The sequence below is a fragment of the Chlamydotis macqueenii genome, chromosome 8 (assembly GCF_036417535.1).
Source record: "Chlamydotis macqueenii isolate bChlMac1 chromosome 8, bChlMac1.mat, whole genome shotgun sequence".
Taxonomy (NCBI): Eukaryota; Metazoa; Chordata; class Aves; order Otidiformes; family Otididae; genus Chlamydotis; species Chlamydotis macqueenii.
In genome coordinates, this window is record NC_141563.1 from 18339575 (window position 1) to 18352923 (window position 13349).

Genomic DNA, 13349 nt, shown 5'->3' on the forward strand with positions numbered 1-13349 from the left:
TTTGAGTCCTTCAAAATGCTTTCTGAGAGCCATACTAGACTTCGGAACAAATAATAGTTCATTAGTTCATGTATATTAGCTCAATTCCAATGTCTTAAAAAGGCTATCAGCTATCATCCAAATCAGTTTTGCATCTTGATCCAGTATCTTGAAGCCTTGTTAAGTAACATCCCATCTGCTAACCTATCTCTCTAGAGTAATTTAAGCAGCTACTGTGAATGAATCAAATAATTCCATCTGTACTGTATCAATATTTGGGAAGCTTTTTCTTACTTGCACATTTGTTCCTTAAAACAAAGAATCACTTTTTTTTTTTTCCAGAGAGTGCACCACATTGTGTAATAATCCACTTCCACTAATGTTCTTAATCCTCCTACCCTCTAGCAAAAGTAATAATTGCTGATAGAAAAGATAATTTAGGCTATGCATTTAATGTACTGGTAAGTCAGTGTTCAACCAGACATGAGGAGAAGGACCTGTCGTTTTACTGGCAGCCTTTCCGTAGACATTGGTATCTTGAAGATAGTAAATACAAAAACCCGTCTCAGAGGAGATTTTATTTGTCTGCTCACTCTCACGTTTCAACTCTTGGCACATTGTTATGAGTACTGTGTCAGACAACCAATGCTGTGTGTACTGCTTTTTACTTTGTGGATCTGGACACATCTAAATCGTTGTAGAGAAGCTAGAAAACATAAAGTTTCATTTCCATAGGCAAGATCTATGCAGCATATAGATTGCATGACCTGGAAACATCTCCCTTTAGCTGAGTCAATTTTTGCTAGTTGCTTTTGAGAATAAATTCTAATTTATACGTATACCTTACCCAGAGTATAATCATGCACTTGCCCACTACAATAAAATTAATTTTCTCAAGGCTGTCAATTCGTACGGATACCCAGATGGGCACAAATAGAATCCTTCCTGAAGCACCTTGCATTCATTTACAACTTCGGTCTTTTTCTACCAGAATCTTAATCAATAGACACTAATCAAAAACGCAGTAGCCTCAACTGTACATTGAAAAACAGCTTAGAGTCATTTATAAATGTTTCTCTAACAGGAAGGTGGATTTATGTCTTTAATACTTGTCAGGAAGAAATTTTAATAGAAAAAAAAAAGCTTCTGTAAATAATGCTAAAATTGAAAATTTCTTATATTATAAAATCAAAACAGGAAATATTTTTCTCACCATTTGGGCATATCAGTAAAAATATTTCAAAGGAAGTCAAATTAATGGAAAAGCAAAATTGGTAATCCATTGTAAAACCTCTCACAGGTATCTCAGAGGAATAACAGTTGTTCATCCCCTTGCTATGGTAAGAATATTAGAAACTGTTAAGTCAAAGGCCAATTTCCTAATCGGGATGGCATTTTGAGAGCTATTTTATTTAGAGATCCTATGCAGTTTAGAACCAAAGCTGAAATAAGTCTCTGTCTTCTGGGGAAACAAGATGGTATTCTGCTAAATGCTAGAATTTTATAATTTGAAGAGGAAAAAAAAAAGCAAAAAGAAAGCAGCCAGCAAGACCTAAGAATATAAAAGCATTTGAGATCTCAGAAGGAGTTTAAATCAATGCACTGCCACCGTTACAGCACAGATGAAAGAGCCTGCTGTCTCAATTGCCAGGAAACTACGTAGAAACTCTTGCTTTGATTTTTTTTTTTTTTTTTTTTTGGTAGTCCATTACATTACCACTAAATGCAATATACGGGGACATCATCACTGCTTTGATGTTGTAGAGCTACAACAAATGGAAACTAATATGGCAGAACAGTCAAGCTATGTGATTTGTGTTTGTATATACAAATATATACCCATCAATCTTCTTACTGAACAGGAATTGCTTTAGTGGGTGATCTGACTGGAAATGCCTCAGCCACTTTGTCCAGGTTCTGCATGGATGGCACAGGTCTTCCACCTAGTCCCCCACCACATGCCAAAGTTTGGACAGGAACCGCATCCGTTTTTGTAGAGAGCAAAACTCCCATTGCTCCTAAAAACGTAGACTATGGACAAAACCGAAAAGGTCTTACATAGAGCTCTCAGTAAACAGTGCAGGGGATTTACCTCAGTAAAGACTTCAGAAATTGGCATCTCTTTGTTGTGTAATGATTCTGCTAAAAGCAAAGGCATTTACAATGTTCTATAACTGATATGATAGCACCTTCCACCAATAATGAACTTTTTCTTCAAAAAATGTAAATTAAAAGTTTCAGATTGATGTGAATGATTAATAACAATCATGTAACCTGTAAAAACGATCTCCTGACAATTCACTCCAGTTCCTCAAGTAAGATTTATAATGGCTCTAGATCCTTTGACAAAGTTAGACTCAGTATTTATTTGGGAATAGAGCAGACGGGTCATTCCTTAGTCAAGACATCAGCAGGGACCTTTGCAGGCCTCTCCCATCACTGCATTTTGCAGAACAGTTTTACTTGGAGCCTCAGCCTATGATTCATTTCACATCCCCACTCCCCAGTGAGATCATTTGGTGTATGTTTGATTTACCAGCAGCAAAGCAGGCACTGTGTCTTTTAGTATCCCAGGCATGTCTGTATAGATTAGAATTGTAACCTACAGTTGCAACTTTTTCTGAACTGGTTTAGATTTCAGAATTCCGAGAGGATGATATAATTGATCATACATAGCTTGTTGGCCTGTTTGTCTCTTTTGGGACATAAGGGGCAATCATTGGAGTCTGGATCTGGGGGAAAGGGGAGGAGGTCAGATGTTAAAAATTCAGTCGTAGCAGTTCTGCTGCCAAGGCAGAGCAAGGCAAGGCAGTAAAACCAAGCTTGCGCAAAATTATCTCCCTGTATATTAGTGCAATATGAATAATATATGTTACCTTTCTGAGCAGGAAAAATGTAGTGCATTTCTCTTCTAGCCCAAGTTCTAGTCCAAAGCTAGAGACAAACACAAGCAAGACAGCAGAACAGCGCTTGTCAGCAGGACAGCTAGAGGCTTCATTGTGATCTGGACCTCCCTCTGTCCCATAGGTTGCTCACAGGGCCTGTCTCTCATCTTCCAAAGAAGAAAAAACTACTTTCTGCCTAAATGTTTCAGGGGAAAGCCAGGGTCAGTGAACAGCTGAATGTTAATTTATTCATAAAACAGATTCACTGGGATTATTTAGGATCAAGGGATATTAAAGAGGCACCATTCCTGCCATGTGGAGTCCCAGCACTACTGCTTGCCAGAACCTGGGCTGATAAATCATGTGAGCAACTGATCCACACTTGCTCTGTTTCTTATACTCATCCATGAGTGGCTTCTGTTGGCCGCGGGATACAAACTGCTGGTCTGGCACAGTATGACCATGCGTATGTTCTCAGTTGGGAAGTTACATCTTTGTTCAGGCTTTTGCTTCAGGGTCTGAAGCGAAGCACGTTTTGCTGTGGTTGCTTGGTAAAAGCGTGACGCTGAGGAGAGGAGCTGAGTGGACAGGGCTGGTTGCAGTTCAGTTTCATGCCACTGCTCCGATCGATGTGCGATACACAGACAACAGCTCTCTTACAACAGCACCCTGATCGCCTTTATTTCTTGTTGAGGTGGTTTAATAAGACATTGAGTGAGAGGTGGTAAGAAACCAAAAGGTAGTTCCATTTTAAATATGGCCATAGCTGGACTGCTTGTCCCGCTCTTCACACGCGTAAAATAAGATACCAGCAGAAGACGGGACTCAATGTCTAGCTTTGCGAGGGAGGGGAAGCATGCCTGCTCCCAGGGCAAGCAGCAGGAGCAAAGCAGGGGCATTAATGATGTGTGGAGATGGGTCGCTTCAGTTCTTTTGTGATCTTTCCGGATGCATGAGTTTGAGTCTCACCTGGTCTGTTGCCCTGCTGCTTCTCTTGTGCTGAAAAGAGGGCACAGTGTCATTTAAACTAGTGATTCAGAGGCAGCCAGGTATGATGCTAAACACCTCTCTCTGTGGTGTAGAAATTGTCATGGCTGATTGGTCAGGGTGACCTTTTATCTTGACTTTGTTCACCACCTTTTAAAACACAGCAAAGGCTTCTATATTGGTTTGTGTAAGATACTTTAAGCCTAAAACACGAATCTTGCCATCTAATACGTGCAACATCAGAAATTTCAAAGCTCAGAATGTTTTGAAATTTGATAAAAACTATTTCTGTTGGTTTTGTATATGTTAATGTTTGCATCTCTCTTGTTCTAGGAAAGGCCTATAAAAGTAAGCACTTGCTTTTGTCACAGTGAAATCAGTGAAAGGCATGTCTTTGGTTAATTATCTGCACCATTGGGCACCGTAGTCATAAGGCTCCTAGAGAAGAGGAGGATTGTCTGAAACCACTTGCTAATTCTGTTTCTAAGTCTTTTCATTTGAGATAACATTTTTCTTTAGTGCAGAGATTTACATTCTTCTTTAAAAAATTCACTTTACCTTCAGTCCTGGAACCTACTTGACTTTCCAGAGAAGGCAAAGTGCACTGCACAGACTCACAGGGATCAAATGTTAGCTTGTAGTGTGATATTATCTTCTGCACGTTTTTATATTATTGCAGTTCATAACACTGCACCACAAGATGGAAAACAGTAAAAGCCTCTTTATTTATAAGGTTATTACAGGTATCCTCCAGTGTGTCTCATGTATGTACATCCTGTCAAAATATTTCAGGATTTTGACAACAGTGCCTGAACTTGTTTCAAGTGACATGACATGGCTTTTAACTGTGGTTTTTTTACAGTTTTACTGTTTTTAAGAATAGCTAATAGAGGTGTTACCCATGAACGAAAACAATAGAGAATCCCTTGGTGAACAAAAAGATTTAAATAAGCATCAGTTGAGTTTTGCAGTTAAGTAACCTATACAGGAAATTATTATTGTATTCTCTATAATTGCTCTGGAAAAAAAAGTAGTCTTGAAGTCTATGGAAAACGTCACTGATCTAATTAATGCCCACACTGTTTCTCCAGAAAAACAGATTTTGTATAATGTAAATGCACTGCATAGAAAATGTTCTTGTGCTTATTTTATAGTTTGCCCTTATTTTTTTCTTGTACAGATGTAGTGTATGGCATTTTACAGTGTGATGTGTACCTGCCTTCAGAATTGCAAGTTTTATTATCATTTCTGAAATGTGAAAAGCAATTACATATTTCCTGTATTTTTTAAGTGTCAATATCAATCATGATGCAAGGTGTGTTTTCACATCCAAGCATTGTGGATGTGTTTGTGCACGTGCACACATTCATGGTCTGAATTAGGTGGCTATTTCATTGTTGTGTTCATTATGTGTATATGTAAGTGTAGGTATTATCAGGAGCATTCTTTTTAGCTTTTTGAATAAAAGCTGAATCAGAGGCTGAAAACACTGACACATCTGGAATTTCCAAGCATTTCCAGGGACTGACAATTAATGGTACTCAACCAACCCTGCACCTCGTCACTGATGGATGATTAGAGTTTAGCTAATGAGAAGGTGTTCAGAGAAGAGTCAGGGATTTTTTATTCACTTGTCAGTTTGATTCGGGATCTCTGTGGGTATAAATCTGAGTTGATATCCACAAAGTGGTCCAGGAGAATCCATGTAAATTGTCAGACTGTTCTCTGCTGTCAGTAGTTTGGTGTTTAGATGTCAAGCTCTGCAGGTCAGGGATCGTTGCTTTATATGTTTATAAATCTATATTGCTGTCTGTGTTTCTAAAGTATCTAAACCAAAGTGACCTGGCCTCCCAGTACCACTGAATGGCAGGCGGTGATTGGTAGAAGGGGACCATTTTGTTCTGTGCCTGGCAATGTTCACCCATAGTAACAGGCCAGCTTAATGGGTGCTGTTTGCTGAAACGCTTTTGTCAGAGACAGATTCTTCTCAGGGGTATCCAGTGAAAGGACAAGAGGCAATGGGCACAAACTGGAACACAGGAGATCCTGTTTAAATATAAGAAAAAACTGCAAGAGAGATTGAACACTGGACCAGGTTCCCTGGAGAGGTTGGGTAGCCTCTGTCTTTGAAGATACTCAAATCCCAACAGGATACAGTCTTGGGTAGCCTCCTCTAGTTGACCCTTCTCTGAGCTGGGAGGTTCAACAAGGCAATCTCTAGAGATGCCTTGCAACCCTCAGCAGGTCTGTAGTTCTGTGATTTGCTTGACTGGGACCTAACTGGATACGTCTGTGCTTCCTGACAAGAGCAGGCTGGGGAATGCTACTGTCTGCAGGCAAAGGTCTGAGCATAGCTGGTGGTTTGCCTGTGTGCTTGGCCTGCTCAGCATTGGCACTCTTGGCAGGCAAACTTGGGATTGGGCTTGCAGACTTACTTCTAAACAGCCTCCAGGTCTGGTCTCAGGACTGTCATTAGGAAACATAGGCATAACTAGTGTTATTGAGTCCTTTATTTTTTTCCTGAAATGCAGTGGTGGTATCATGACATAGGATTAAGAAGCCAATTAATATCCTGAAGTATTGTAGTTCTTCCCCAGAGAAGTTGCAGTAACGGCCATCTGATAATCGGTAAGTCCAAAGAGCCTCCTAATTCCATATGCTCCTCTGCAAGGATGTTGCTGATAACTGACCTATGTTTTGTAGGTGTGCAGTGCAATCCAGAATCAAGATTTCACTGTTATTGATGACTACTGCACTGGACTGCAAGCTCTTCTTTACCTGCAAAGCATTGAGGAACTTGAAGACTGGAATGGACAGAGTCCTGCAACCATGAGCCATCTGAAAGGAAAACCAGTACCTAGACTTGCTGCTCTGATGGGAAAGGTACGTTGTTTCATTGCCATTCCTGTATAATGACACCATGTCTTGGCTTTAAGTACAATTCCATAATCATTGTTTGCAGTTTCTGCTACTTACCTTGGTTAACCACTGCTGCGGTCACAATTAGCCACCAAGTCTTTTTCCTTCTGAGTATTAACAAATATCTGAGGGCAGCTTAAGAAGATAAACTTCAAATGACTTGATATGGGATAACATTTCTACTATAAATATATTATCTTACTTGATTCATAGCATCATATCTTTTTAAAAAGTGTAGGATGTAAAATTAGAGATGCATTGGAACAAGTTCTAGAACGACTTGTTTTAATGAAACTAACTCAATTCAGGTTGATACTAATACCGTGCCAGAAGTTCCTGAGTATTCCAGCCAGGGTGCAACATTCAGGAGACATGAAGGTCCCCCTAGCACTGGACCTGACCAGCTGAGACAGCTTGTCACAAACCAGCTGAAGTTGGAACACCAGATCAGGTAGGAGTGGCCCTTCGATCATCGTACCTGAGCATCTCATGGTCTTTCACGTGTGCTGACACCTGAACCCTCTGCAAGGCAGGTAAAGAACAGTGACACGGAATAATTTAATAGATTCCATAAGATCATTTAAACTAGAAAGTCTGTAGTGGAATAGGAATGTAAACTATGGTCTCTCTGAAATCCTAACCTCTGAACTGTCTTTCCTCTCTGCTCTAGTAGTTCCCTGCTACAAAAGCATCTTTGGAGATTTTTGCCAGATGCAGTGGGTTGCAGCTGCTCCAGTACTGCTCACCCCTCTACCAGGGCACCGGCTGATCCATGCTGAGAAGCAGGGAGGTGTAACTGGCTTCCTACTGATGCCCTGCTGCCTACTGCTCTAAGCAAAATACCTGCACAGCAGGGAGGCTGAGCTTTTGTTTCTGGTTACTAGGGGGGATCACTTTGAAGACTGATTTCAGTTATACATCATGCCTATTGATTATCCTTCCAAAAATCTGATATAACACTGTTGAAAATGTTGTAGAAAGTACAGAATTACAAAAGAATAGGATTCGGAGTGTCAAATGCCTCCAAATCTCTGCTTATCGTTGCTGATGACTGGAGTTGGATTTAGCAGGAGATTAGAGACTCCTATATTGTTGTTCTCTGTGGAGCTCTGAAAATTATAACATTACCTTCCAGGAGAAAAGACAATCCTATTCCTAAAGCTCTGGATAATACACTGCTTAAAAATAAAACAAGATATAAGAAGTTTCATTTTCATCTACTTATGTTAAGCATTTAAACCAGGCTCAAAGGGTTATATATTTAAACTTCCTTCCTTTAACACCTGTAGAAACATACCCAGCATTTCCAACTCATGTAACAGAGATTTGTTGTAATTGTTCTTTAAAGCTGCATTCAGTGTTCTATCTTTGTATTACCTTTTATTTTACTAAACAGACAACCATTGTCAAAGATGTTTCTCATGTCCTTTTGAGTGAGGAAAAAAAAATTATAATTCTTGGTCTTTTCCACTTGTCACTACATCAATAATTAACTTTAAAAAGGTAGCGTGAAAAGATGCTTTAAGGAAGCATTTAATAATTCAAAGGAATCTTAACTTGAAACAGGTTGCATGAAAAGGAATGAAAAACAAAGACCTATGTAATCTTGTCTGGCTGGCTCTGTTAGACATTTAAAAGGAACAAGGCATACAGAATAGAACTGATTGTGTATTTGATTGCCCTTAGCGCCGAATTATATCATTGGTTCATTGCTACTAAATAATAACATATGAAGTTAACCAGGCTGCATCATTTGTAAAGGTGGTGATATATTTTAGGCATGAGCTCAGGATGGCTGTTTGTCCAGGAATGAACATTCAAGGGAAAAGGAAGACAAATAATACAACATGGGTAAAAGGAAATACCATGATAAATGATGCTACTAGGGGCAATCAAATACAAAGGCTTGATATCATTAATATTTATAATGTCATAATTAGCAAGCCTGTGCCTAAGCAGTGTTATTAGTGTAACTAATTATGTTATCATAAACTAAGTTTGCAGTATTATAGGAATCAGTATTCTTACCTTCATAAATTATTATCAATATTGGATTTCATGTACTTGTGCCGAGTAAATTTAGTTAAGTACTGTAGTTTCACCTAGATTCAAACACAGATATCTAGCTTGCTTGGCAGGAAGTCATAATGCATACTTCTGATTCTCTTTCTAAAATAAATTCACTAAAAAGCATGTCCTTACTCTCTATTTGGAAAAGAGAAGATAGCCTGTTGGTGTGATGTGTATGTTCTCATCAATAAAAGTAATGTGTAGGAATGTATTTGTTATACATGGAGTAAAATGTGACAGCCAAAATCCTGCATTACGATTTGAAAAACTTATAAAGAGCTGTCCAAGTTTGTCTTGGTATTACTGTGAGATGAAATGCAGTCTCTTCAGTAAGACCCCATAAGAAGCTAAGCAGCAAATACTGATGAACTTTTGCATAAAAAAAAAAAAAATGGAGATGCTAATTTAGGTATGTTTTATTTTTGGTGCAGTAAATGTAAAAATATAAAGGAATCATCCTCCATTTTGTTACAAAATTCCTATTAATTTTCCCATAGAATCATGGAAATAAGAATTTCAGGCAATTGAAAATTTAACAAGAAGGAACTGAGGGACAAGAATTATTTTCGACAGTGTGAAGAACCACTTGCCTTCTGATTGTATACAAATTATTTGAGCCTTTTTCAGTTTTGAATATATTGCAGTTAGAACTGATCCTGTTCCCAGCTAAGTATGTTCATAATAGTATCTATTTTGATTCACAGAGCAATATTGAATGTTAGTGTCCATATTTTTACATAGCAGTGCACTGTTCTTTTGATAATTCATTTTCTGTCCTGTTTTCAGCATCAAACAGATGCTGAGTGCACAGTGTTGCCACAGGAGAGTGGCACAGTAAAGTTTTGTCATGAAATATTGTAGTATTTGATGACCAGGGTAAACTAAAAGATAAATACTTTCTTCTAAATGGCTGTCTTGCCACGCAGTCACCAGATAAAGGACAAACTGAACAGTTATCACCATCAGTTGTTACAATTATCACAATAATTTCCTTCCTAAACAGAAAGAATACTAAAAATACTGTGCTAAATAGTGTAGTATAAGAAGTAGTTTAATAGCAAACATATCAACTTTTTGGCTGAAAAAGAGAATCGTGTTGATTAGTACTGTTCATGCTCCTTCATTAATGAAACTAATACTTTCATGTGATAATTTGTAGTCCTTAACACATGAGAAGCATCATATCACTGGAAAATATTTTGTAAACCTTAGTGTTGTTTTTATGTTTTTCACTGTTGCGAAATGTATTCTTTTGGCATATAGACCCTAAATTTATCATCTTTGAGCCAGCTAGTAGATACTTTCTGATAGTCTTTTCAATAGCGCTAGCTTTTTCCCTTTTGCTAACGCAGCAGTTGCTGCTGGAGTCGATACTTGCCGTTGTCCAAGATGTGGCCTGGGGCACTACCCTGCCTGTAATAGCAGTGAGATTCCCACTTAGAAATGCTGACCTCAGTCATGGCTTCCAGTCACCGGGTGGTACTGTTTTCCACAGCTCCTCCAATTTTATTCATTCTTTCCTGTGGTTTTAGCCTTATCCATAACTGCTCTGAAGCCTGTCCTAGCTCAGATGCTGCATCAGACTCACCAAGGTGGACAAAGCCAGTCTTCTGGCCTTCCTTCCTCGTTGCTTTTCTGATAGCTTATTTAGTTGGAGGTTTTTTTTCTGTGGAAGGACTTGACATTTTTGAAGCCTTGACATAGATGACTGTCATTAATATCACCTCTGAATCACCTTTCCATTGAATGCATGGAATAAAACTTGTCAGCTTGTCTCAGCTATAATCTCAGCTTGCAAATCTCGACACTGAGATAAGAGAATGGCAATGTAATGATGACACCACACTGCTTCTTACTGACTCCCTTGAGGAAGAACTTTTGTAAAAGCACACTTACCTCAGCATGAATTTAGGACTGAGATCAAGTGTGTGATGCAATCAGGCAGACAGTAAAGATGTAGAGCATGCTCTTACAACCCATAGTTACTAGGGGGGGTGCATAAGAGAGAGGGAGAGCACAGGTAGTATCCTTATAATCCAAAATTAACAGAATAATGTTCTAAAATAATGTTCCTGAGTTTCTCAGGAAGATACGTGACCAGAAGCGATAAAGATAACTCTGTACCTGGCTAAGGCACAATATTCCTCAGAGATGCAATTCGATCTCGTGTGCGTAGTCACTGTCTCACCTTGTCTGTTTATTACAGGAATCTTTCATTAGTTGCTCACTGATCTTAGTCCAGAGAGCTGAAGTGATTATGTCCCAGAAATGCACTGGTGTCAGCTGGTGGTCACAGAAGTAGTATAGTGTTTTTCTGTATAAACTTCCACCTGATGTCAGCTATAAAAATCATACTTAGCATAGTGGCCACTATGTGTGCCAGGTAGCTAAGCATTAAAAATGTGGCAGCATATTCAGTTGGCAAGTGTGGGTTTATAGGAAGAGATAAATATGTATGGATATTTCATACTTTGCTTTCAGGACTAGAAGTTTTGCAAAAACTGGTGTTTGTTTGATCATGTCTAAAAGTTTAAAAATTAAAAACAAGAAAAAGTAATAATTTAAGCATCTTGATTCCAGAAATATCCAAAACCCAAACCAAACTGGTTTTCATAGTGAATCCTCAACTGTTAAAAGATTGTGCTGCATTGAAAATGTTAAAACCATATCTGCTAAAAACACATTTATAGAAGGTGATTTTCTGCAGCAGACAGATGAGAGAGAATGATCCTGAACATGCACCATCCAATGTGTGAACTTCAGTGAAAATTCTTATCACCTTAAATTTAGCAAGCTGCTGATTTTATTCTCTGAATGGATGGACTTCCCATTAAGACAAAAATATGCAATTCCTTTAAGTATGTATGGGTACTAAAAGCTGAGTCTTCCAAACAGTACAAACCTGCTAAATTCTAACTTGATTGCAGTCAAATCTAAGTAGCCTTTTGTACGGCAGAGAAAAAACCTTGCTATGACATCAAGATTCCATACAAAAGATTAGATTAGCGCTTGTATTAAATAAATAAACTGTGAACTTCCAGCCGTGCAAGAACACTATTGCAATGCATGCAGAAAATTTTGGCTGCTTTCAGATTCTTCAAGACCTCTGACTGCCTTCCCTAGCAGAGGTTTTCATCCTTCCTTATGCAAAGTGCTTCTTGGTGTTAGGGAATGCAAGTTTGTCCAGTATGGTGAAGAACTGCCCCTTTATTTCCAGCCCTACCTAAAGAAGACAGAAAAACAGTGTTTGTGGCCATGCCCAGAAATACAGATCATCTCACCTTATAGTGACATAGAGATTTCAATAAAAAATTAACATTGATGAAGAAACCGTTTTTCCCATATTGCCATCACCAGTTCTGAAGAAGAGTCGGGGGAGAGGGGGGTGTGGAATTAATTTTAGGCTGTTTGATCCTTTTTCCCATTAGCTAAGGCTTGCACCTGAAATACAGCTTTTAGCCAGGCAAAGCTTCTTAGATATAAGCCAGTACTGATCAAGAAACCTGTTGGTTTAGGGTATTATGGGGCCTGTGCATCAGCACACTCAGAGACTGTTGCCGCATATTCTTGTTGGGTTGACTGAAAATAAATCTCTGCCAAAATATATCTCAAGCAGCATCTGCAGGCACATGAGGAATTAAGTCCTTTCCTCCTGCTTCCCTCTCTCTGTCTTTCCCCACCTCCCTGAGGTGATGAAAAGTCTCCACAGGCATGACTGCTGGGGGGAGCCTGATGGTCCCTCTGTGGAGCATCACCAGTAGCGTTTTTGGGAGTGCCAGCAGAGCAGACCTCTGCACCCCACTGCGCAAGGAGGTTTGCTGCTCTTGGTGAACCTCCCAGCGCCTGCAAGCCAAAAGGAATTCTGAGCAATCCCTGGCCTGACCGATTTGTAGAAAAAAGGACCTCTCTAACATTATTTTTTTTCCTCCTAACTCGTCTATTATGGAAGTTTATGTTGTGATTATCTACAGTGCTGTTTCTCACAGAGACTGCAGGTTGTTACATAAAATGTATCTTCCCTCACGGTGAAGCCATTTGCAGTAGAAATAGATAAAACAAAAGGAACCAGGATTATTAAAGTGGATTTAAAGTGGTTTAATCTTTGTGAGTTTTGTACATACTATATGCTAAATTTGCTTCAAGCACCGAGTTTAAAGTTTCATATTCACAGCCGGTAAATGTGGCTATTAAGAAACAATGAATTCACGTTAACTCCTTAGCTGTGGTGGTTTTAGTGCGTTCACTGCTGGAAACGGACATCAAGCCAGGAAAATCCAACTCCTGATGCAAAAGGATTTTAAAAAAACAAATCCAGGCACTGCCAAAAATACATAATTCTTTTTTTTGTACTCTACAGTTTGTTTTACTTAGGGAAACGGCCTGGTCATACCCTGCAGCATGCATTCATTACAGTGATCTTTGACTGGCAGATGCAGAGTAATAAGATGCATATTTTAGTGCTTATTATAATACCCTGTCCAAAAACAACTTGACAAATTTGTGATTTCG

At 38.9% G+C, this 13349-nt stretch overlaps 1 protein-coding gene across 2 annotated transcripts in view; it reads left to right on the forward strand.

Annotated features, from left to right (window-relative positions):
* Positions 1-13349, forward strand: part of DPYD (dihydropyrimidine dehydrogenase) — a 370709-nt gene that overhangs the window by 312610 nt on the left and 44750 nt on the right. For both annotated transcript variants that reach the window (XM_086752907.1, XM_086752908.1), the window contains one exon: positions 6555-6734. In XM_086752907.1, the coding sequence (XP_086609033.1) occupies positions 6555-6734 (180 nt within the window). The remainder of the gene's footprint in view (positions 1-6554; positions 6735-13349) is intronic.